This window comes from Hemitrygon akajei, chromosome 2, assembly GCF_048418815.1.
Source record: "Hemitrygon akajei chromosome 2, sHemAka1.3, whole genome shotgun sequence".
NCBI lineage: Eukaryota > Metazoa > Chordata > Chondrichthyes > Myliobatiformes > Dasyatidae > Hemitrygon > Hemitrygon akajei.
The window spans coordinates 60,052,057-60,079,168 of record NC_133125.1 but is presented as its reverse complement, the minus strand read 5'-3'; the positions used below and the strand labels follow the sequence as shown (position 1 = coordinate 60,079,168).

At 39.7% G+C, this 27,112-nt stretch overlaps 1 protein-coding gene across 1 annotated transcript in view; it reads left to right on the top strand.

The window, feature by feature from the left end:
* Window positions 1-27,112, top strand: part of mtap (methylthioadenosine phosphorylase) — a 183,871-nt gene that overhangs the window by 116,838 nt on the left and 39,921 nt on the right. Inside the window, exons 5-6 of the mRNA XM_073072646.1 lie at window positions 6,435-6,537; window positions 9,448-9,687. Coding sequence (XP_072928747.1) covers window positions 6,435-6,537; window positions 9,448-9,687 — 343 coding nt within the window. The remainder of the gene's footprint in view (window positions 1-6,434; window positions 6,538-9,447; window positions 9,688-27,112) is intronic.

The window sequence follows — 27,112 nt, the reverse complement described above, 5'->3', positions numbered from 1 at the left end:
TGATTTCTAAGCTCCAAGTATATTGGAAAAATATCAATGAATATTATTTTATATTATTAGTTACTTCAGCTATGAACTATTGCAGTTTCATAGTAATCTTAACATCAAAGATTAATTGCACTGTACATATGTTTTTAAACAGACTGTGCCTTGCATAGTATAGAAATTAATTCTGTGTATGACAACAATGGCTAAAAGAGTTGTGTATAGTTGATTGTTGGAGAAAGGTATTTATTAAAGTACCAGAAACAATAATGTCCTATAGGCACTTTAGTACACAAAGCATATATTATTGTTCCTATGTGCAAACAAATGATAGAATTCAAACAAATGGGTGATTGATGGCTGGCGTAGATTTGGTTGGCCTGTATCCATGCTATGTGATTTTAAATGAAGTACACTGAAAGTCCTGTACTGGAGATATGAATCATCATGCGTTTATCTGTCTGTATCACTGCTACATTGTTTTGCACAGTTGCAATGAGAAAATAATATGAACCGTGCGATGAAAAGCAGCTCCTAACGCAAGTGTATACAGGTCCACTCAGGTAATGCCTAGGAAAATACACATTATTTACTTGTGAAGTCTCAAATGAACTGCAAGATGGACCAGATTTGGGTCATTATTCATGAAAGCCCTTTGGAAGATCCAAACATTAACAATCCCCTTACTAGCTATCCACCTATTGACAAGAAATTCTGCAGATGCTGGAAATCTAAAGCAACACACACAAAATGCTTGAGGAACTCAGATGGTCAGGCAGCATCTATGGAAATAAATAAGCAGCCAACATTTCAGGCCAAGACTGTCTTCGGGACTGAAAAGGAAGGGGGAAGACACCAGAATAAAGAAGTGGAAGGAGAGGAAGGAGGATGCCTAGAAGGTGACAGGTAAAGCCAGATAGGTAGAAAAGGTAAAGGGTTGGACAAGAAGGAATCTGATAGGAGTGGAATGTAGACAGTAGGAGAAAGGGAATGAGGAAGGGACTCAGGGAAGTGATAGGCAGGTGAGAAGAGGTAAGAGACCAGAGAGGGGAGGAGAAGGAAATTTTTTTACTGGAAGAAGAAATCAGTATTCATGTCATCAGGCTGGAGGCTACCTAGACGGAATATAAGGTACTGCTGCTCCACCCTGAGATGGCCTCATCAAGAGGAAGCCATGGACTGACATGTTCTAATGGGAATTGGAATTGAATGTCTGGCCTTGCTTATCAGATAGAATATTGCCGTTGACAAATTATTTTCTTTATTATAGTTTGAAGGTATCTTGTGTTTAGGATAACAATTCCACCTTGGGTGTTTTTGACACTTCTAAGCCACTCTTTTCACATCGGCCTGTTGAATTAATCTGAAACTACAACTTGTAAGGTGTTATGTATCCCAGTGTTGATAAAATTTGAAAGCCTGCAAATTCTGGGAATCTTACCAGAACCAGGCAAAACTGGAAATTCTACAGCTTCGTTGAGGAGAGGGATAGGGTCTTGAAAAGACTAGGGCAAATGCAGAGGAGAGAAAAGACTCAGAAAGAAAGTGAAAGGATGACTGTGCTTGAAGGTCTTGGCTGAGGACTGTTAGGAATATGTGTGCACAAGTGACTAAAGAAATGTAGGATAAGACAGGCCTGTAATGAAAAAATTTAAAGCTAGCAAAAATGAAGAAAGTGTAGCAGTGTGAAAAGAGCTACAAAACAGGCTGTAAAGTGGTTACAGATTCCCCTGCCTAAAGCCCTAACCAGAATGAAAATCTGTATCTCTTCTCTGTGCTCTCAGGGAAATATCCAACACACCAAATTAACATTTTCACCATCTGCTGGTCTGACATGCGTAATGCCCAAGAACAAGATAAACCTATACTGAGACCAAAACAGTGGAGGACCCTGTACAAAGGAAAAGGACTTTTATTTCCCTACCACTGTGTGTCAGTGAAACTGCAGAAAGGCAAAGACGGAGGTCATCATGAGAGGCTTAAGGTGCACAACAAGCCCACAAAGTAACACCTTCTAAACCTTGCTTAGTCTCGCAGTTGTAAATCCCACATGCTATTTGGGACCCTGGACAAATAGAAGAGTAGAATGGTAGAGGCATTGTGTCAACTATGCTTAGCAGGTGGGCAGCAAAGAAACAAAATCAGCTGATAGAACTTTCTGGTGGCAGAGCAAAGAATGCAGTTCAGTGCGGAAAGTTCTAAATGGATATTTAGAAATTAGCTGAGTGAGTAGTGGTTGGAGCCTAACTTTCCTAAATGACTGAACTGATTCTACCATCACAAAACAGACACTTGTTCTCTCTCCTATTATAATCCAGCACAACAAAATGGCTCCATATGTTGCAACCTTGCACTGACACCATTCCTACCTTCCAAAGCATGATAAAATATTCTAGTAAACCATAATTTCTTGTATTGAAAAGCAGTCTCAGAACAGGCAATCAGACTCATTGGTGTCTCTCTGCAGTAGGCCATCTTTTGGGTACACTGGAATATTCGGGCCTACATTCTGCTTTAACACACCATTTATTCTGGATTAACAACATGTTGGACGTAATACGGTGTAATTTACACTTTGAATACATTTGTTATTGCAGTCACTACTACATAATACAAGCAACAACCCAACGCCAGTTACAAATGATTAACCAGATACGAGCCAGAGTAAACACCTGTTTTTGTCCAAAATATGCAGAGTGCTACAATGGCAAAATGCCATATTGTACTGAGTTCGCCTTTCTGAAATGGGACAGTATTACTGGAACTGCAGTGGGCCACGTGTCGTACTAAAAGAGATGGAAAAATATTGAACAAAAGGGTTCTAGCTTCTGATATCATTCTTTTACTGCAGGACTTGGGGGAAATTCAGGTGTGAGCTGTTAAGTATCAAGTATCAGGGAAAAGTTATTCTCAACAAGGGAAATGGCCTTGAAAGGAAAGCAAGGTAATTAATACTAAGAATTCCATCATCAATATCCTGACCAGAAATTGAACTGAATTGGTCACAAAGTTGTGGCTATAAAGGATGCCCAGATGTTGGATATTCAGTGATGAGTTGATCCTGAATTGTCCAAGTCTTATTATCTTCTACAAGACAAATACAAAAAGGATAACTGATTATTTACCCCAACAGACTTGGAAAAATGTAATTCCAACAGCATGAAGCAATCTTAACTCTACCCAGAACAATCTCCATCACTGGCCCATCTTAATGGTGTTTACCATTACAAGATATACTGCATCAATTCATCCAGATCTCTGGTGGAGAAACATGGTGCTGGGTGCAAGTTGAGGACGGTCTCCTCTTATTGGTGACAAGTGTCGGGTTGGCAGAGCCAAAGAGAGACGAGCTTGAGCTGAAGCTAATTGGCCCTTCAGCGGCTTAGGATGTGCTTGGGTACTGGCTTGTCAAGAGGCAGCACTGGTAACTGGTACTAGTAACATACAACCATTGAACTTGGAACAGAGCTGGTCCTCAGAAAACACGGGCGCTGTGGAAACAGTGCAGAAACAACAGCAATAATAAAACAGCAGGGGTCTGAAATGGGCATTTAACATCGTATGGTCAGAAGAGCCAAGGGAACGAGGCCAGACCATCCAGTAGCAACCAACTCATTCACACAGAGCCACCACAATGGTTTAAAAAGCACTGCTACAGCTTTAGGTATCTCATTTTCCAAATTAACTCAAGCCTTCATCAATCTCAGTTATGGACACCTTGCTTCCTCCTAGTCCCATCTTGGGTACGCTGCCTTCTGATAGACCGTAGACACTGTTTGTGCATATATGCGGACATATATATGTAGTGTTTGCTAGCATTTTTCTAACTATTGTGTGACCAAATAACTCACCTTTGCCTCAGCTGAGACCCTCATCGGTATCTTTTCTATTTTGTTCACAAGAACTCTTGTCTCACGTTTTGTTTTCCCTAAATTAGGTTCATCCATATCCTAACTTGCAGCAGTGCCCAATTTTAAATTTCATATCTTTGTTTTCAAATACTTCCATGGCTTTACTTCTGCCTGTTTAGGTAATCTGCTCCCACCTACATCTTTCCAAAATAGCTGCGGCCTCTAAGTCTGTTTAACTAGAATAGTAAACCTAAGACCTAGAGATACGTAAATTTATAGCACAACTGGGAAATTAAATTTATCCAAATTGTAAAGCTAGTATTGATGTTGATCACAAAATCTCTCGATTATTGTAAAAATCCTTGTTCACTAACATCCATCAGAAAGGAAATCTGACATCTCTGTGGGTCCTTATTAGACCCCCTGATGCATAGCAATGTGATGGACTCTCATTGGCCATCTCAAGTAGTCCAGTAGATCTCTAGATCAGTTTGGTAACAAGTATCTTATCAATGCCCAAATGAAATTGATAAGGAAAAGTGTATTACCATTATCAAGCTTCTCTATCATTTCATCACTGAGATATGCTAGGTATCCAAGTTTATTAGGGGACTCCTGAAAATTCACTAGTTTTCACTTACCTATTCTATCAGTTTGTCCTAAAAAAAACTTAAATAAGCTTGTTAAAAATAGTTTTCCTTTCATAAATCCGTATGGACTTTCTTTGTTCTCCCTTGGCCTTTCCCTCTCCCCCATCCCCCTCTCCATCTCCCTTTCTCCCTTACATTTGCCATGCTCAAGTTCCTTTTAGTACCTCCAGTATATTTTTTTACTAATGTCATTTTCCTTAAATTCGTCCTTTTTATTAACATTCGGATAGCATTTCCAGCAAATTACTTGAATTCTTCTTATAAGTTCTGAAATAGCCCCACTTTTGAGCAGTCTTTTAGTATCCTGATAGTTTTAAAGGGTGGATCAGGGAAAGGAGTGGATGATAATTGTACTGGAAGCCGTAGATTTTAAATAATCTGAGACATAGAGAATGTGGTGGTGATGGGTGAGATCAGAAGGACCTCATCACATTATGGAATAGAGAAAGAGTGAGAGCTGCATTTGATTGTACTGAACAGTGGTCTTGTGTAAGATGATATTAAGCATCTTGTCTATGGGAAAAGGGCTTTCTGAAAGCTGTTGTGCAGAAAATGGTATTATTAGAGCAGTTGTGCTGGAGATGGACGTTCCAGATGAAAGGATTGCAAGGCAGGAAGAATTGCCTTAGTAGTTGTGGATAATTTTAAAATAAACAACAGTGAATTAGTCTTCTTACAGATGGTAGGCGAAGTCTAGGGAGGGAAAGAAAAGGGAAGAGGTGGAGCACATATCAAATTAAAGGATGGGTGGGAATTTGAAACTAGGTTCAAATAATTTCTTAGATCAGGGTGAGGAAGGAAACAGCTCCAAATTTTAATAGGAAAGGAGGTTGAGGAAGAAAGTCGAAACAGGACTGGAATAAACATATTTGAATGTATCCAGCAAAAATAAGGCATGGTTAGGTTCCATTATCATCACACTTTATCTGGAGATTATGACTAACGTTGAAACAGAAGTTGGTCAAGATACTGGCAAGTTCAGCAAGGAGGGTAAAGAGTCAAATTATAGTTGGGAAACCAAAGTTGGAGGCCATGAACTGATGTAACATTCTGGAAAATGATTACTTAATATCCACTGCTGGGAATTCAGTACAAGAGGAAGCAGAATTATTTACAGCCACAAGTATCTAAAGACTGAACTGTGTCGTGTCACGATTTTGTGTACTGAACAATCCACTGTTAAAGCAAATGTTAAAGTGAATTGAGGCTTTCCATACAGGTAGTGCAAAGTCTATCTTTGTTGTTTTGGATTTTCTGTGCATCCTGTGCAATTCTGTAATTTAATGCAGAGGTGGCTTTAACTGCACATGTGAAGCTTTCCATGTGATTTCACTGGAGCTCACACTGTGTAGATTCCCTTGTGAGATTAGTACTTACCTTACTTTCCATGGGGTCCCACACATTTTCCTCTCCTTCTATCCTTTCCCATTAAGATGACAAACCTTGCTCAATATGCCCCCAACCACCCCCAACCCTCTCATCATTCAGCTAATCCAAACTCAACTATTCTCAGGATTTCTGGCCCCCTTCCTTCTGATCACCCATCAACCATATTGGTTTGGACCTGATTCCAGACTCTAACCCTTTCTACCCTGCCATGTGTCCCTTCTTTGGGACAGGTATGACTTTTGCATTCTCAGTACTGACAGAAGCGATGAAGGAAATGCTGTGTATCATCCAAGAATGATTCAGTAGCACCTCAGGACCAGTCTTGTCTGCTACTGAATTTATTACTTGTGGGCCTTTGGAAATGTTATTCTACAAATTGTCCAGCTAACATTCTTTTAATAACATTGATCAGTTTCTAGGCAACAATTTTTTTTTTGCCCAGAGTATTCTCACAGCTTTTTCTTGAAAACTAGCAATTATAATTTTGTTCAATTAAATGTTAATCAATATAGCATGCCTTCTGCATAAATTAATAAAACGTGTTTTTATTCAATTGCAGAACAACAAAAAGGCATCAGACATTTTATGATGGGAATCCAACTAGTCCCACTGGAATTTGTCACATTTCAATGGCAGACCCATTCTGTAAGAGAAGTAGAGAGGTAAGTGTCATGCAATAAGACAGTCATTAATATGAATCGCAAATAGTTACAATTTACCCACGACATCATCTTTATTCCACACAATTTCCAGTCATAGAAAGGTGGCTCAAGATTTTTATTGGTAGCTCCTTCAATGGAACTCTGACCTTGCAGAACCTGTTTAAACATTCAATCTAGATACAATAACACGGTGTAACAATTCAAAGAATCTGGGTTGAAATTTCATCATGCCGCTTTGAAAATTTGTATTAATATTTTAAAAATAAGGACAAATAGTTGGTTTTAGTCAAAGTGACAATGAATCCTGGAAAAGAAGGAAATTTGCTGTTCTTAACTACTTTGGGCCTTATGTTACTCCAGTCAGACACCAATATGGCCATTCTAATCTTCCTTCAGGCTAGCCACTTGGATGTCACAAACAATAAATTTGCAGGCTCATTTAAAATGATATGTATAGTTAAAAGGAAAGGAGCATTTGATGCAAAGTAATAATTTTCCTAGGTGTTTCTTAAACAAAATGGTAGATTTAACTTACTGGTTTTAGAAACATAGAGGTACATGGGAACAGGATTAAATCATTTCACTGTCCAAGTGCACCAGAGCTGTACTATAAAGCCATAAGCTCAACCACTCACTTTGGTTTTGTGCTCCTTAATGCCCCTATGAACAAAAACTTAGCATCCCAGTTGTGGCATTTTCTATTAACCCACCCTTGACATATTTTTGGGGAAGACTATTCCAGCTATATTCAAGTGAGACGAAATGATTCCTAATAGCAACTCTAAGCAACATAGATCTAATCATAATGTTGTACCCCCCAGTCTGGACTCCCACACCAGATGAAATAGTTTCTCTCCATGTGCTGTTCCCTTTAAAAAAAACTACTTTGCTCACAAGCACCTTCATTTGAGGCCTCTTCAATTTTTCCATGAAGTGAGAACTGAAACCTTGTCTATGCAAACCCTCCTCATAACTTAAGCATTTTAATCTTGATGAATATGCACTGTACTCTTTCTCCAAGGGTAATTTCCAAATCAGATTGTGGTGCCCATAACAGAACCTAGTCTTCAAGGTGTCATCTAAGCAAACCTGTACGTATATAGGCCTTGTATAGACAAAGGGTCTCAGCCCGAAATGTCGACTGTACTTCTTCCTATAGATGCTGCCTGGCCTGCTGCGTTCCACCAGCATTTTGTGTGTATTATTTGTTACTTGGTCAAAAATATCTCAGTTCAATAAACATAACTTGTGTGTTTTACTTTAACAAGTGTTTATAAAAAAATTATGGGGTGTTATCACTTTCTTGACATGGACTGGCTTCACAAAAGTGTCTTGGAAAGATTCACTTATTTTTGGTTTTAAATATATAGTATAATGAACAAAAATGTGACCAGATGAAAAATTGTTGCAATAAAAGAATATAATCCAGAAAAAAAAGTATTGGATAGCTCATTGGCTTTTCCCATTTAAAAAATCTTTACTTTAATAGCATTTTTCTTGCTTATCCTCTTCAGCATTTAAACATTATACCCACAGTACCACAATCTGGTTTTGCTGATGATACTTAGTGAGGCATTTCCCTTTTCCTCATTAGACAGAGCGCTCTCATGCTTGAACTGAATCACATACATGCATGTGCGTACCATGTTAAGAAAAGTAGGTAGGAACTAAATGGCAATCTTGAAGCAATCAGCAGTTTGTATTTTACTTACTTATTGATATACAGCCCTCAGAAAGAGAGACCTGCAAATTGCAAATCATAAATTTGTACCACTCTTCCGCTAGTTTTGCCACAATGGCAGATTGCTAACAACTTCCTTCTGAATTTCAAATAAATGCTGGATTTGTGAGATAAAAGATAGGTACTTAACCTTTTAATGATAGGATTCATGTTCTTTTGATGCTTTTTGGTCTCTATAATGAAAAAGGAAATATTTAAACTCATAGTCAGATTGGTGCAATAATAAATTGTTGAAATCTTTTTGCTTCTTTCTGTGTTATCTGTTTCTATACATAATTTGATTTTAATTCACTTTTCCTCATCTCATTTTTGTCTCAATTTTAAATGTCATTAGTAGATGTGACAAGTTATTTGCCCAAATGTCCACCAGGCTTCCATTGTGTCCCATCAACTGGCAGTTTCAATAGTTTACAACGCAAAAATATTTCAAGCTGAATGGTGCAGTGAAAAATTTTACTGATGCCCTCCAGCAATTTTGAAATCTTACTCATTCAAGGACATTCCTGCAAAAGCTTAAAGGCTCAGTTTTGAAGGTAGGAATAAATAGGTACTTCCAATATTCATCATATGATCTAAATAAAACAACACTGTGCATTTACAATGTGGATTTTGTGGATTAGTGCAAACTGCAATATAGTGCTGATCGAAGTAAAATTTATATTGGCCAACTGTTCTTTGACTAAATGCTATGGGATCTTTTTCATCTTATTTCCCTTAATGACAAAACTCTGGAACATGTGTAAACATAGTTCCAGCTATGAACTAACAATCTGGCCATACATTGACCAAGCCACAGCTGTTAATCTGCAGAAGACTCCACAAAAGGATAGTTCGAATACTGGGACTAGGAAGATCTTCTGATGCCATTGTAGTGATTGAGCTTGTCTCCTTTGCACAACATTCCTATGACAAACTCCAGGTCCATTGGATTTATCAGAGAAACAGTTAAATTCCCAAAAGAATCTTCCCAGTGTAACAACTTCTATCTACCTTGTTCTCAAGCTTGCACCCTTAATAAACAATGGAAATTTGAAAATAGAGTCCTGTCTGTGCTCATGTAAAATTCATTTGTATCTATTGCTGATAATATTCTGGGAAATGTTTTGAACTTTTAAAAAATGTTATGTTTTTATTAGAATTTCTAATTTCTTTATTATTTCCATTTAAAGGTATTGATAGACGTTGTAAAGAAACTGGGTATTAAGCACCATGCAAAGGGAACAGTGGTTACCATTGAAGGACCACGTTTCTCCTCTCGAGCTGAGAGCCAAATGTTCCGTCAGTGGCATGGTGATGTGATCAACATGACCACAGTTCCTGAAGTTGTGCTGGCTAACGAAGCGGCCATTAGTTATGTTAGCATTGCCATGGCCACTGACTATGACTGCTGGAAGGAAAATGAAGAGGCGGTTAGTACTGTGTTCTGTTTCCTTGAAATTTTCAATTAATAAGCACATTAGTCAATGCTGTTGTGGCACAAAATAACCTTACTGCAAAAAGATTTACAGGTGGGAGAGAAAATATGTATATCAGTTATAAAATGATTTCTGGAAATAGTTCACCGTTTTACATTTCTGAACTTTATGCAGATGTGATGTCTCTTGAAGCTGTTGTTAAAGTTTCAGTATTCTGTCCTAATGCAGGACTTCTGCATTCTTCAGTCTTAAGTCAAGGGTTATCTTCTAAATGAGTGCTGCTCCTGTTTGATGATGAATGCTAAATGGAGGCCCATATGCATTGTTCTTTCTAAACACAGCTAGAAGTTTATAAATACCTGTTAAATACGCTGTTTTAAAGTACATTGCAATTTGCAGTAGAATGCAAGTCCATAGCAATCTGGAGTGTTAAAGATAAAAGATCTTAAAGATAAGCTTTATTTGTCATGTGTACATTGATACATACAGTGAAATGCATTGTTTGTGTCAACAACCAACATGGTCTAAGTATGTGCTGGGGGTAGCCCTTGAGTTGCCATGCTTCCCTAGTATGCTCACAATTTACTAGCCCTTACTTGTCCTTTGGAAATTACTTATGTCTTTGGAATTTGGGAAGAAACCCATCTGGTCACAGGGAGAATGTACTGATTCCTTACAGATAGTGGCAGAACTGAACCTTGGTCACTGGCATTGTAAAACATTATACTAGCTACTATGCTACCATGCTGCCCGTATCAATTTTGTTGTGACATTTGTAGATGATTTAGAATGTAGAATTAAATTCATTTTTGATTTATTTTTGTCCTTCCTTTATTGAAGGTGTTAATGTTTACACCACAGGTCTAATAGTGTTCAAAGGTCAAATTTAATGTCAGAGAAATGTATACAGTCGGCCCTCCTTATCCGCGAATTCCACATGCGCGAATTCAACCAACAGCAAATCGAGAAAACCCAGAAGTGCTCTTGTTGTTTGAGCATGTGCAGACTTTTTTTTCTTGTCACTATTCCCTAAACAATGCAGTATAATAACTATTTTACATAGCATTTACATTGTATTATAAGTAATCTAGAGATGATTTAAAGTGTACGGGAGGATGTGCATGGGTTATCGTGGATCGGGGTTGAAAAAAATCTGAAGTTCTCTTACTAAGTAAGTCAGAACAGGTACATCCGGTATTATTTAGCGTCAGTTAGTCAAACGTTTGTCTTAGTATATAGTATATATTTTACCTTTCTATGCATATAAAACACTTAAGAACGTATGTTTCAGCGCCGGGAGGATCAAAAACCTAAACCTCAAAACCTAATAATTAAACCACTGCTTTCATTGGGGCAGGGCTTTTCTCACTTTATCCTTTAAAATTGTTCCGATCGTTGATGGACTATAGCCTAACGCTTCTCTGATGACCGCTGGTGTTTCACCTCTTTCTGATCGCTTTACTATTACCACTTTATTTTCAATCGTGATCGTGATTATTTTTGTGAACAGAAACACTGCAGATTCAGAGCTGTGCCGCCGGGTCTTAATGTCCACTGCACTGGGACAGGTTAAATAAATTCTGGGGTTCCGCTGGGTCCTAAGGTCCACCGCATTGAGACAGGTTGAATAAGGGACTTGAGCATCCGTGTTTTTTGGTATCCGCGAGGAGTCCCGGAACCAATCCCTCGCAGATAAGGAGGGCTGACTGTGTAATATACATCCTGAAATGCTTTTTCTTTGCAAACATCCACGAAAACAGAGAAGTGCCCCAAAGAATGAACAACAGTTAAACGTGAAAGCCCCAAAGTCCCCCCCTAGCTCCCCCCTCCCCCCACCAGCAAAAAAAAACCGCACATCGGTACTATCACGGAGCCCAAGTGTGTGCTAAGCAATAGCAAAGACACCGACCAAAGTTAACCCCAACGGCTTTGCATTTCATTCGAAATTCGACAACCCACAGGTTCTCTCTCTTTCTCCCTGGCAAGGGAGAGGGAGGTATCCCCCATTTTCACAGTGAGTGGGAGACATAACAAAAACCCACTGGTTTATGATGTTACAAGTCTGTTTTGTTGCTTTTTTTGAGCTCTGTGTCCAAAGATCACAAAGACCTTGGGTCTTTGGGTCCACAGCGGAAGATTTTCCGGCCTCCCAGATGTCACACATGTCTCCTGCCGTGACACCAACCCTCGATCCATCCGTCTCCAGAGCCCCGAGATCTTTGGCTTTCAAACACGATCCAGATTCTCAGGCCAAACCCTTGGCATGTCGAATAGCGGCCAGCCATGGAACCCCGAGAATGGGTCCCATTCCCGCAAAGATCCGAAGCCTGAGTGTAACTGCAGATCAGGGTCTTCAAAAGAACCCTGAAAGGGAAAAATCAAACTATTAAAGGTGGAAATAAAGCTGTTTCTGAAGATGCAAGCAAAGGAGTCACTGTTAGGCGCCATCATTCCTCCTAAGTTCCACCCCTTTTCTGTGTTTCAAAATATTCTACATATTGTCAGCAAATTTTGACCTCCAGCATTTTGTGTGTGTTACTTTGTCCCTTTTTTCAACAGAGGTCATTACAGCAAATCTTGTTTTGGTTCTTACCTGCATTACATACAAGGGCATTTTACAATAATGGTGAAGAGCAGGACTGCAGATTGCTTCATTCTTCCCTTTTTGTATAGGCTCTCAAAAATGCACCTGTGGTGTCCTTATTGGAGATCAGTTAATTGAACAGTTGCAAAATCTGGCTGAAGACTTTGGATCTGTGGGTATAGTTGTAAATCATGGAATATGTGGTTACTTTTCAGTATTTTATTTGTAAGGTATCTTGTTTAGACAATAACAAATTATCTTAAAGTGTCGTCTAACATACTTGCGAGATGGGGAATATAGATTGCTTAACTGTCTGGCAACTGAATCATGTATTAATCAGTAAATACTTCTTGTTGAATACTTCGTTGGTGGATTATATTGTTCAATTGATTCCATCAGCTAGAAGTAGCCACAGTGTGTGTGGTTAAGGAAATTTCTAACTTAAAAAATGTTTAAAAGTAGGATGAGCATTTTACTGCAGTAAAGAAATTAGTTTTCATCAAGAACTGCCTGGTGTACACCACCTTGATGAAGTTACGTAACTAACCAGAAATTAATTGGAGGGATGTTTAAGCCATTTGATGACTACCCATTCTACTATTATACTAACCTGTAAGAGTCAACAGTATATTTATGATTGGTGCACAACTGGATATACATTTACTTTTTTAAAAAATGATCCCCTGGGCTTATTTATAACAATTGAGGCTTTCAAGGATGTTTCTACTAACAAGAAATTAACACTGAGAACACTTGCCTTTACCAGAAGCTTCCAGACAGAATATGTAAGAATTATCATACTAATTGTGTGGTGTCAGCAGAAATACTATAATGAACTACCAATTTTAAAATGTTATTGCAGGAATACTTATTATTTATTAATTTGAGTGTTGTGGTGGAGGTGCATCTCTATCAAAGGAAGTTTAAGGCACTCCTTCCCTCCACTAGCCTGCAGGTCACCCTTGAGCAAGATGTAGCACCTGCGTAGACCCCTGATCAGGACCATATGAAGCCATGGGAGCAGGTGGCGGATGGTCATACAAGTAGCTGGTACATATCACAAGTCCTGGTTATGCAACCACTGATGCCAGGCAGACAGTCTCAGAAGAGTATTGATAGTGGCTGGAGTCGCGCATTTTGTAAAGGCACTGCCCAGAAGAAGGCAATGGCAAAACACTTCTGTAGAGAAATTTGTCAAGAACAATCATGGTCATGAGACCATAATTACCCACGTCATACAACACAGCACATAATAATGATGATGTTTTATTAATTATTATTAATCAAGATATTTTCTTTATTGCTGCTGTACAATGCTAATATTTTATATTACTGGAAATCTCTGATATTGTATGATTTTTCAGAAATACCATTGGTTTGGCATCTGGTTAAGCCTGGTTCTATTTTCCGTGCTCCCTATGGCCCAGTTTCTGCGTTTCTTTTAAACTTATGGGGGCTTTGTTTCCTGCACTCCCTATAAACTCAACGAGGCCCCATTTACTGCATTCCTTTCAAACTCAGGCCCTATTTCCCACTATTAAACTTACCTGCTTCCATAGAAAATTTATTATGCTACTGTGTAATGTTTGAGAGAAGGTATATTAGAAGTTCATTAGTGTTGTAAATGAAGTACAATCCAATAGTCTGGAGCGATAATTAGTCCAGCAAAGTCTTAAGGATGCTAAATTATTGGAGTTTTGCTGTTTTGAATTGTTATTCAGAACTTGTGATAGTCATCAGCTTATTCCAGAACGGTCTTTAGTTATAGTGGTTGCTCTGTTTAATGTTTTGCATTTCTTGAAGTTGCCTTTCACTGTCCTGCCATTGTAAGTATGCAACTCACTGATGTTTCAGTTAAGGCTGAAATGTTGATAATGAATTTCTCTGGTTGGTATACTTTTAACTTTCAATAATGGGTACCACTTGTCCCCTGCCGGTCCACACTATGTAAAATTATATTAACTGCTGAGTATTTTTAAACAATGCATATTTGCAATTACCACAAGGTTAACTTTTTTTTTGTTTTCTAACACGTGATATGAACCAGTGTTTGGCCATTGCCGGAGTGCAATCAGAGACAATTTGATTTCGCAGAACCGAGGTGAGTTGAGTGGAGGCAATGCAGAGGTGAAGCGGGAGTGCCCGGGCCTGATAGCGAGGAACAAGCTGAGGTTTTGCTGATTTAAACGCCAGGCCCAGATTGAAGAGGTTAGGGTGTTGGTGCCGGAGGAATGAGACAGGCTGCTACTCTGCAAGGTTTACTTGTCTCTGCACTGAACTGAGGCTGTGGCCTGCAACCAATGGGTTCTTTGATCGGCTGCAGTGATGACTGGCCTTGTGGCTGTGGACTCCCTTTTGTGAACTTAAGTTCTGAATGTTATTTGCTTACTTGCATTGTTTGCACAATTTGTTTTAGATAGATAGATAGATACTTTATTCATCCCCATGAGGAAATTCAACATTTTTTCCAATGTCCCATACACTTTTTGTAGCAAAATTAATTACATACAATACTTAACTCAGTAAAAATATGATATGCATCTAAAATCACCCTCTCAAAAAGCATTAATAATAGCTTTTAAAAAGTTCTTAAGTAGTTTACTTAAATACATTGAGTCCTAACCCCGGCACTTTAACATATCTTACTCCTGGCGGTTGAATTGTAAAGCCGAATGGCATTGGGGAGTATTGATCTCTTCATCCTGTCTGAGGAGCATTGCATCGATAGCAGCCTGTCGCTGAAACTGCTTCTCTGTCTCTGGATGGTGCTATGTAGAGGATGTTCAGGGTTTTCCATAATTGACCGTAGCCTACTCAGCGCCCTTCGCTCTGCTACCGATGTTATACTCTCCAGTACTTTGCCCACGACAGAGCCCGCCTTCCTTACCAGCTTATTAAGACGTGAGGCGTCCCTCTTCTTAATGCTGCCTCCCCAACATGCCACCACAAAGAAGAGGGCACTCTCCACAACTGACCTATAGAACATCTTCAGCATCTCACTACAAACATTGAATGACGCCAACCTTCTAAGGAAGTACAGTCGACTCTGTGCCTTCCTGCACAAGGCATCTGTGTTGGCAGTCCAGTCTAGCTTCTCGTCTAACTGCACTCCCAGATACTTGTAGGTCTTAACCTGCTCCACACATTCTCCATTAATGACCACTGGCTCCATATGAGGCCTAGATCTCCTAAATTATTCACATTGGGTGTTTGATTGTCTTTTTTTAATGGGTTTTATTCGTCTCTTTGTTGTGTGGCTGCCTCTAAGGAGACAAATCTCAAGGTTATGTATAGTATACAGGCTTTGATAACAAATGTACTTTGAACTTTGAACTACAAAGCAGTAAGTCAGTAACATTCAACAAGTTTAAGACCAGAAGGGGGAGTGTTGTACGAAAACTAATGGAGGGAGAGCTGAAAATAGTTTCTGTCTGACCAGGGACCACTACCAGCTGGGAAGAAAAGCATTGCCAGTATTCCTTGTGACCTATTCCAAGACAGCATAGTGTTGAATTATAAGAATCAGCAAAGGTTATGGGGAAAAATAGGAAATGTCTTGTCAGTGGCCCAGAAGGGGGAAGTGGAAGCCTTTTGGTCAGTAAGTATAGTACAGCAATAAATGATTTCTTTATATGGGAATCAGTAGATATATTTGATGTCTTTAACTGGGATGAATGGTCAGTATATTGCTTTGTAGCAGAACTGAATGATGAGCCAGTGCAGATTGAAGTTTCTTGGAATTATTTTCAAGCCCCAGAATAAATTCACTTCCTTAATTTGGTTAATAAAAACGTACCTTGCTTTCTATCTATTACTACTTACAACTGTCCAAAATACAGGGAGGACCGCATTAACTAAGTATAATCTTGTTTCTAGTCTATCACATCAAGCATGTCAGCAAATATTTTGCGAACCATTTGCTAGGTATTTTGCTAAAGGAAGCATTGTGTTCCAGAGTTTTTCATTGGTTGTGAGGGAACTTGGGAAGGCTCCATCTGTTGCTCATTTCTGCTTGCCCAGAAAAGATAGCTGTGGGCTATTCCTCAAACCACTGTAATCCACAGAGAGATGGTGCTGCAACAGTGATAATAGATGGAATATCCGAACAAAAATGTGTTTTGGTGGAGAATTTAAGAGGTACTGTTATTGCAATATTTCTACATTTGCAGTTTTGTGGGGAGAGGTTGTGGGGAATTATTAAGAGTAAAGTTGGCAAGTTGATTGAGCATTCCTTGGTCTACTGAAATGGTAGCAACAGTATACAGTGTTCAATCCTTTGTTACATCTGGAGTACAAAACATTTGGTATTGAATCTGTGCAACACACATAAAATGCTGGCAGAATTGAGCAGGTCAGGCATTCCACCCCCCCCCCCCCATCCACTTTCCACCTTCTACAGGGATTATTCCCTCTGTGCTTCCCTTGTCCATTCATCCTTCCCTATTGATCTCCCTCCTGGCACTTATCTATGCAAGCGGTGGAAGTGCCACACCTCCACCCTCACCTCCATTCTGAGCCCCAAACAGTCCTTCCCAGTGAGGCAGCACTGTACCTGCGAATCGACTGGGGTCGTCTGCTGTATCCGATCCTCCCTGTGCGACCTCCTTTACATTGGTGAGACCCAACGTAGATTGTGGGACCGCTTTGTCAAGCACCTGAGCTCTGTGCAACAAGTGAAATTTCCCTATGGGCGACCATTTCAATACCTTTCACCGTTACTGTTCTGATGTGTCAGCCTGTACCCTTCTGTTCTGCCATGATGAGGCCACTCTCAGGCTGGAGGAGCAACACCTCATATCTGTCTAGGTAGCCTCCAACCTGATAGCATGAGCATCAATTTCTCCAAATTCTGGTCATTTTTGCCCCTGCCCATTCCCCGTTCTTCATTTTCACACTTTGCCTCTTACTTCTCCTCACCTGCTGATCATCTCCTCCTGGTGCCCCTCCTCCTTCCCTATCTCCCATGATCCACTCTCCTCTCCTATCAGATTCCTCCTTCTCCAGCCCTTTGCCTTTTCCAAATCATCTTCCAGCTCCTTACTTTCTCCCTTATCCCCCACCCACCTGGTTCCACCTGCCACCTTCTAGTTTGACTTCAACCTCCTCCCCCCACCTTCTTATTTTGGCTTTTTTCCCTTTACTTTATAGTCCTGATAAATGGTCTCAGCCTGAAACGTCAGCTGTTTATTAACTTCCATAGATATTGCCTGGCCTGCTGAGTTCCTCCAGCATTTTGTGTGTATTGCTCTGGATTTCCAGAGTCTCTGGGATCTTTTGTGGTATTGAACCTGTTGCCTAATTTATATTCAGTTCAATTTTCTTTTGATTCACTTCAGTAGGATATACACTTCAACTTCAGAGCTGATAAACCAATATAAGTCAATCTGGCATAAAGAAGGGATTTTTTGGCTTCAGGACAGCTTTTAGAAGATTAGTTGACATGCTATTTAAGTTTCCATTTAACTATTTTATCATATCAACATATTTAATCATTTTAATAATTGTGCTCAATTGTGATTACTGAAATTTAAAACATCTATTAATTAGCATTCTAAAAATAATGCACACTTTTGTGTGTAGTATTATGCAGTATCATATTAAATTCACGTGTTTGGCCTTCATGGGAGAACCACATCCATTTCTGCACAATTGTTTCCACTCCATTTGGCAACTAACCAATGAAGTATTGCAGCATAAAAACAATGAGGCTATTCTAGAGTTAACATGTATTTAAGAATTGTGTATCAATATTTTTGTATATAACATTATTCCAAATCTGAGATGGATTTTTTCACCCTTCTAACTTATTGTCATTTCCAGTGAGAATATGAAGGAGTAGAACATTCTTCCCATCTATCAGAATCAGATTTAATATCACTGGCAAATGTTGTGAAGTTGTTAGGTTTGCAGCAGCTGAACAATGCAATACATGATACTGTAGAGGGGGGAAACTGTGAATTAGAGTATATAAGTGTGTGCCCTCAGACTTCCTTCCTGATGATAGCATTAAGAAGAGGGCATGTCCTGGGTGATGGGATTCTTAATGCCATTTTGAGGCATCGCTCCTGGAAGATGTCCTGGATACTATCTATGTCATAGATGGATCTTCTATGTATAGTAATACCACCATAGTAGTTTCATTTAATCTAATAAAACCTTTATCAGTTTGGATAGATAAAGGATTGTTTGCCAACCTTCTGTTCCCAATGGAAAACTATGCTTGATGTCAGTGTGGGATGGAATATTGGATCACAATCTTCTTTTAACTCTTCTCAATGCTTCAAGGAAAGGAAGAGTAGGCCAGGTGTATGATGAGAAACCAATTCAATATTTCTTATTTTATATCATTGCCTAATGTTAAATTAACTACGTAGTTTTGATGGCTGCTGCATGATTACTATCACTTTTTTCACAACGGGGATGGGGGAGTGGGGAATAGATAACCAGAACCTTAAACAACTACTTCCCCTGTAGTATATGTCTCTCCTTTGATTTTGAAAATAGTAACTTAGCCGTCTTTGAGTTATATTGGATCATATCACTGCGAGTTATACAGAAGCAGTTCAGGAAATTGTTTTCATTGTTTTGTTTTTCACTGACTCAGTCAAATAGGTTGTTTTGAAATATTAACTACCAGGGAGGAATTTACTTCATGTACAGATGTGCTAAAAATATACAAGGGCCAATGTCATATACAGTGTCCTATGAAATGAAACAAAAATAAAGCCTACAGTAAGAGAAATACTGCAATAAAAAACTGATGTAATTAAGTCTGAATCTATGCCATCGGCTGAAATCTAATTCCTTTAGTGATTAGGAGGATCCTGCTGTCATTTCCAGTGACACAGATATTAAAGCCATTTTTACAAAATTCTCATTCTATACAAAATTACATTCAATTCAGAACATCACATCCTTTGCAGCTCAAAAACAAATCACAGCATGAACACTGATGAGAATATGAACTTGTTTATCCACAAAAGACCCTGGTTGTCCATAAATCTTTGCAAGTTGGGGTTAGCCGCTTGTAAGCTTAGTCCTGCAAATTCAGGAGGGTTGGTTGGGAGAAAAGAAGACCAGTGGAAAAACTGAGACAGTTAATGTGACATTGGCTGTTAGTGATGAATAGATCTAGGGAGGGGGAAAGCTCAGAGGAAGATCAAATTGAGATTGAGTCAAATGAGGATGAAGCTGAGGCCTCTTTTGTACAATGTTGGTTGGTTGGCATCCGTCTTTCTCGAAGGACAATGGATTGATGATCATCGTCATCACAAGCCTGGGCGGAAGGCGTGGAGATCTTGAGATCCCCCTCTTGGCTTCACTGGTGTAGTCCAAAGAAAAGCTAACATTTGGCACTGGCTTAGCCGCAGGTACTGCCAGAAGGATGTTCGATGATGTCCAACTGCCTTAGGGGCTCCAATCCAGATTTGCTGTCTGGGTTTACTCCCGTAGCCTTCAGCTCTTCCGAGGCTGCCCACAAAGCAGTGGGGCTACTTACCCATAGCTGGGGACCTGGTTCATGAGCACCAGGGTGTGTCTGCACACCAGTGGTTCTGTGTGCTTCGTGTGCAGGGGCCATTTCTGCAGTGATCACTATCTCACAGTTCCAGCACTATTCTTTGTTTGCTATGCTATGTACTCATTTACTTTTAGTTTCAAATTCTTTAGACTGATCAGTTGCAGTTAACAAGTTTTCACCTCCCTCACTCAGTCAGCATCAACTCAGTCTCTACCTTGTCAGAGACATTCCATTTGTTCTCCACACCCCTCATTCTGAAATTTAAAACATCCTTGATTTGTAATATTGATGAAAGGTCATCAGCCTAAAACGTTAGCACACTTTTGTAAGTTGTTATCTGACTTGCTGAGTATTTCCAGCATTTTCTACTTCCTATCTCAGATTTCTGACATCTGCAGTTTATTTTTCCTTCTGATATCAAGTGTTGATTCAATAACCAAGCCCAGATTTCATAATACAGAACAAGTTTTCTATTTGCTGCTTCTGTACCATCATTTTATGTTCTTTAAATGTGTATTGAATATAGATTGATAGTCAAAATTCAGTCTGAACTGAACAGTGGTTTCTTTTTACAAATGACCAGACACTTAACACTATTTAGCAAGCATTGGTACATGTACATGATTCACCATCCTCCAACCTACATGAAATCTGACTACAGATCTGCCTTCAATATTTTTATTCCCAGCAAACTGATCACCAAACACCAGACCCTGGGAGTTAATGCCTCCCTCTGGAACTAGATCCTTGACTTTGTGACAACGGACCACAATCATTAAGGAAAGGCAGCAGCACCTCTACCACGATTAATCTAAACACTGACACTGCACAAAGTTACATCCTCAGCCCCCTACTTAACTCCCTGTACCCTTTTGACTGTGTGGCCAGATTCTGCTCTACCTCCATCTACAAGTTTGCAAGTGATACCACTTTAGTGGGCTTCATCTCAAACAGGAAGGAGATCGAGAGCTTAGTGACAAGGTATCATGACAACTACCTCAATGCCAACAAAACAAAATAACTGGTTGTTGACTTCAGAAATGGGGTGGGGTGATGAATGTGCTCCTGTCTACATCAATGGTGTTGAGGATGAGAGGGTAGAGAGCTTCATTTTTCCAAGTGTGAACATCAATAACCTTTCCTAGTCCAACCGCGTTAATATCACAGCTCAGAAAACTCACCGATACCACTGGTTCCTCAGGAGGCTGAAGAAATTCGGCATGTCTTTGATGGCTCTTGCCATATCTTTCAATGCACAATAGAAAGTATTCTCCCTGTTGCTTGACACCCTGGTATAGCAGCTGCTCTGGAGGTGACCACAAAAAGCCATAAAGTTGTGGACACTGCACAGCACATCACGAAAACCCTCCCCTATATGTTCTCTGTCAATACTTCCCACTGCCTCAGTAAAACAGCCAGCATAATCAATGACCCCACCCTCCCCAGACATTCCCTCTCCCACCCCTCCCATCAGGCAGCAGATATTCTAGCTCAATGCACCGTGTAATGATTTGATCCTTATAAATAATGTGCAAGCAAGCTTTCCACTGTATTTTGATACATTTGACTATAATATACCAGTAACTAAAGCTTCATCGTGAATTTGCTGTGGCTTCACAGGCTGCATTCCCACTGGTCTAGTACTGATCACCTGGGGGGGGGGGGGGGGGAGGCGCTATTTTTGTCAGTTGAGACATTGATTGTGTGGATAGTCAGAGGCTTTTTCCCAGGGCTGAAATGGCTAACACGAGAGTGCATAGTTTTACAGACAGACAGACAGACATACTTTATTGATCCCAAGGGAAATTGGGTTTTGTTACAGCCGCACCAACCAAGAATAGTGAAAAAATATAGCAATATAAAACCATAAATAATTAAATAATAATAAGTTAATCATACCAAGTGGAAATAAGTCCAGGACCAGCCTATTGGCTCAGGGTGTCTGACACTCCGAGGGAGGAGTTGTAAAGTTTGATGGCCACAGGCAGGAATGACTTCCTATGACACTCAGTGTTGCATCTCGGTGGAGTGAGTCTCTGGCTGAATGTACTCCTGTGCCTAACCAGTACATTATGGAGTGGATGGGAGACATTGTCCAAGATGGCGTGCAACTTGGACAGCATCCTCTTTTCAGACACCACCGTCAGAGAGTCCAGTTCCACCCCCACAACATCACTGGCCTTACGAATGAGTTTGTTGATTCTGTTGGTGTCTGCTACCCTCAGCCTGCTGCCCCAGCACACAACAGCAAGCATGATAGCACTGGCCACCACAGCCTCGTAGAACATCCTCAGTATCGTCCAGCAGATGTTAAAGGACCTCAGTCTCCTCAGGAAATAGAGATGGCTCTGACCCTTCTTGCAGACAGCCTCAGTGTTCTTTGACCAGTCCAGTTTATTATCCATTCGTATCCCCAGGTATTTGTAATCCTCCACTATGTCCACACTGACCCCTTGGATGGAAACAGGGGTCACCGGTGCCTTAGCTCTTCTCAGGTCCACCACCAGCTCCTTGGTGCTTGGAAGTAGGTACAGAGGGGCTGTCGGGGTAGGTTTTTCACACAGAGAGTGGTGAATGCATGGAATGCACTGCCAGCGATGATGGTGGAGGTGGATACAATAGGGTCTTTTATGAGACTCTTACATGGAGCTTAGAAAAATAGAGAATTATGCGGTAGGGAAATTCTAGGCAGTTTCTACAGTAGGTTACATGGTCGGCACAACATTGTGGGCCGAAGGGCCTGTAATGTGCTACAGATTTCTATGTTCTATGACACTGAAAGTGATCTTTTGCATTTCTACAGAAATGGTGTCATTTTGAAATTGTACTGATTTTGCTCATCTTTGCCACTAGTAGGGAATTAACTACACTCATTCAGTACTTCACATATTACTTCAGTATTTCACATATTAGATATCTCATCGTGGTTCCATTTACAGCTCATACATTTAGAAGTATTCTAGGAGCTGTTCTGTGACCTGATTTAGGAAGTATTCTACTTTGTAAATTAAAACAAAAAAAAACATTTTCACACTTTTACGAGCAATTGCTCTGGTAAAAGTGACTGCTCAGACACGGTTGATCAAATAACTTCCTTTTTATCTTTAAATTCTGTCATTATCATATCCAGTTGTTCAGAAATCTTCAGAATTTTTATCCTAGCAGAATACAATGTACCGTAGTTAATTGTAGTGACATATGTATTTTAACTTCTGAACAAATCCCTTCATGAAGAATTTGTCCCAAACTTTGCCGTCAGTATGACGATAACCTTAATTTCTGATTCTCCAACTGGAAAGGATTATTCTTGCTTTTTTAAAATCAAAATTGCCTGTTGCCAACTAACTGTACTTGAGCATTTTAAAATGATTCCTCCATATTTCAGCCATTAATTATGAACTAAAAATTCTGTTGACTGATCTGCATTCACCTTTTGAAAGTATTAAACATTTGAATTCCTAGGTTCTTCTGAACATCCTCATCCTTCAGTATCTTTCCATTGAATATACATTTCCTTTTTTTAATCAGAAGTGCAATATCTTTTCTTTGTTTCTGTGAAATGTATCTGCCACTTTTCTGTCCATTCCTTGAGCAACTTCTTTTCTTCCCTAACTCCTTTACAGTCCATGTCTATCATGCTTTATCTCTTGATATTTCACACCAGTGCTAAAGTCCAAATTTTTGGTTTCAGTAAGAAAAGGTCTCACAGTTACCTCAGGCACATGACCTTCAATCATCTTCCTATCTGAACAGTAGCTATTCAAAAATAACAACAGAAAATGCTGGAAATACTCAGCAGCACCTGTGGAAAGAGAAATAGAGTTAAATTTCAGCACAGAATTGGGAAGTGAGAAAGTAAGTTGGCTTTATGTCAGAGTTAGAACTTGGGAGGGTTGGATGAAATGAAGGAAATGTTGTTAGGGTGAGGCCAGAGTTGCTCACATGACACCAATGTTTACAGAGTCCTCTGCTTAATTGACTAATGAGAGCAGAAAAACAAAGATAGGTGTTAGAACTGATATTCATATCAGACTAATTGTTGAAAACTGAAACCAAAGGATAATAATGCTGGAAATGTCCAGCAAAGCAGAACAGTTTCTATAGTGAGAGTAATGTTACAGAGGGATAATTTTATATTAAAATCAGCCAGTGATGTTGTAAACAGGATAACAGGCTATCTAAAATTATTGAATTTGATGTTAAATCCTGAAGGTTGTAGCATGTCCAGAGTGGGAAATGAGCTGTTGTTCCTTGTTGAAAACCTTTGTTTAACTTTTGCCAGTGACTTCCTATCCGCTGTTCTACCTTGAGCATAATTTTCTCTGTAAATCATGGATGATAGAAAAATCAAGGGCTACACAGGAGGGAAAGTTAAAAGGTTAAAAGATCATGGGGCCAAGTGCTGATAGTGTCCTGTAGTGTTTTCTATGGTCTGTGTTTTAAAAAGTACTTCCCAAAAGCCATTGGAACTTCATATCTCTTTTTTGTGGCATTTCCTATATAAAAGAAACAAAAGTTGTTAAGCTCAAAATATTTTCAAAAATAAAGGGATGAGCGAAATATTAAATAAATGCTGTAGTTGACCCTGTTTAACCCATCACTGATCCTCTTCTTAACCCACCACAGTTTGCTTATAGAGCAAATCGCTCAGTCGTGGATGCAATTAACTTGTGCCTTCTTTACATTATTCACATTTGGACTCCCCCAACACATATGTGAGGATCTTGTCTGTGGATTTTAGCTCCACCTCTGTTGTTCAAAGTTGCTCCACAGAACTAACCCAGCTAGCTGTCCCCTACAGTATCTGTCAGAAGGAAGCAGTATGTAGGGCTGGGCTCGTACTTGTCTAATCCCAATGTCTTTAAGCACAGGCCCTCTCCAGATGGTGTTCTTTCACCCCTCCTGTTCTCACTTTATACAAATGACTGTACCTCCATAGACAAATCTTTAACATCTTAGTTCACAGATGATACAACTGTAGTTGGTCTTGTCTCAAATAATAATGTCACCTGCTATCAAAGAGCAGTAGCGCATCTTGCAACATGGTGTGCTTATAGCAACTTGGAGCCTAATGCTATCTAGACTGTGGAAATGAGGATTGACTTCTGTAAACAACCCCCTACCTTCCCCGCTTGGAAATTGATGGTCAGGCTGTCTCTCTGGTCAAATTATTCAAATTCCTGGGGACTACCATTAACAATACAGTGAAGTGAGACAAGCACATCATGCTCGTCACTAGGAAAGCCAAGCGTTTCCTACGCTTGCATCTCATTGTGTATCCTGATGAATTTTTATTCAACCATCATTCAGAGTGCTGTGACCACCTCCATCGCGGTTTAGTTTCCCGCAGCCACCTCCCGCTCCAGGTCCAGGTTGCAGCAAGTGGTCTATTCACCAGAGAAGATCAGAATCAGAATCAGGGTCAATATCACCAGAATATGTCGTGAAATTTGTTAACTTTGCGGCAGCATTGCAGCGCAGTGCATGATAAATATGGCTGTCAGCTACTGACGTTAAAAGACCTGTTCATTGCGAAAGCAAAGAAAGAGCTGAGAAAACTACAGCCAACTCAACTAACACTGCAAGTTCAGTGCCATCAAGTCTACACGTCATCTCTGAAGCTTCTTTCCTGTAGCTATTCTGCTTCTCAACAAAACTCACTCAGATGTAATACCCTAACTGTCCCTGCACAATGTCCGTTAAATGGTCTTTCCTGCTCTCCTTGTTTTGTTGATAATTATTGAATCTGTTCTTATATTGATTATTGATGTTTGCACTATTGTCTCACAAAATGATGGTTGCTATCTTGTGTTTTATGCTTGGCACCAAACCACAATCAATTCTGGTATGCTTCACAGACTGGCCATAAAGTGATTCTGATTCTGATGCTATAAGGGTGACTTTGGAAAGTCAAATAAATAGAAAGCTGATGGCCTTAGGTCACATTGGTTTCATAATTTTTCAAATCGTTGCATTAGATTTGTTCATCAAAGATGTATGGAGGCTCTATAATTAAAATATGGTTTGCATGCTATCATGTGACATAGAATGGATACAAATATCTAGCTTCTGAGTTTGAAAAGTATTCTCTATATTTGTAAAGCTGAAATAGTCCCTGAGTGTAGAGTGATTTATGCCACTGTTTGTGTTCTTGGATTTATCACAAATTGAAGATCATATCCATTGTACCTCTTGTTGGACAAAATCTGCACTGCAATTTGGTTATTGGGAAAAGGTGACTTAGGACCCTGGCAATGACTTTATCTGTGGCAAATAACAGGAGAAAATCATCTTCTAGTTACTGCATTTGATCCACTGTAGGCCTATTGTGCCTATTGCCACATTAGGTCTATAGCAATGCGATCTCAGTGGCTCTTCATGCAGCCTTGGATCAACTGGACAATACTAATACTTGTATCAGGATGTTGTTTATTGACTACAGCTCAGTGTTTAACACAATCATTCCAACAGTTCTGATCAAAAGCTCCAAAATCTGGGCCTGTGTACCTTCCTCTGCAACTGGATCTCCGACTTCTTTACTAGAAGGCTACAGTCTCTGTGGATTGGAAATAACATCTCCACTTCACTGACAATTAACACTGGCTCACCACAAGGAAGTGTGCTTAGCCCACTACACTACTCTCTTTACACCCAAAGAAGTGTTCAGGAGCGAGGCACATCAGTTACTTGAGTGGTATCGCAGCAACAACCTTGTACTCAACGTCAGTAAGATCAAAGAACTGATTGTGGACTTCAGAAAGGGAAAGACAAGGGAGCTCACCAGTCTTCATAGAGGGCTCAAAAGTGGAAGGAGTGAGCAATTTCAAGTTCCTGGGTGTTATTATCTCTAAGGATCTATCCTGGGCCCAAAATATTGATGTTTGAGGGGATTTGGAATGTCACCAAAGTCACTTGCAAATTTTGACTTATGTCCTGTGAAGAAAATTCTAACTGGGTGCACCACCATCTGGTATGGGGAGGGGGCACTGCACAGGATTGAAAGAAGTTGCAGAAAGTTGTGAATTCAGTCAGCTCCATCATAGGCACGCACCTCTGTAGCATCCAGGACATTTTTAAGGAGTGATGCCTCAAAAAGACTGTATCCATCATTAAGAGCCAGTTCACTCTTCTCTTTGCTACCATCAGGAAGGAGGTACAGGAGGCTGAAAGCCTGAAGGCACATGCTCAACGATTCAGGAACAACTTCTTCTCTTCTGTCATCAGATTTCTGAATAGATATTGAACCCATGAACACTAGCTCACTACTTTTTTTAGTCTATTTAAGTATTATATATATATTTTTCACCATAATTCAA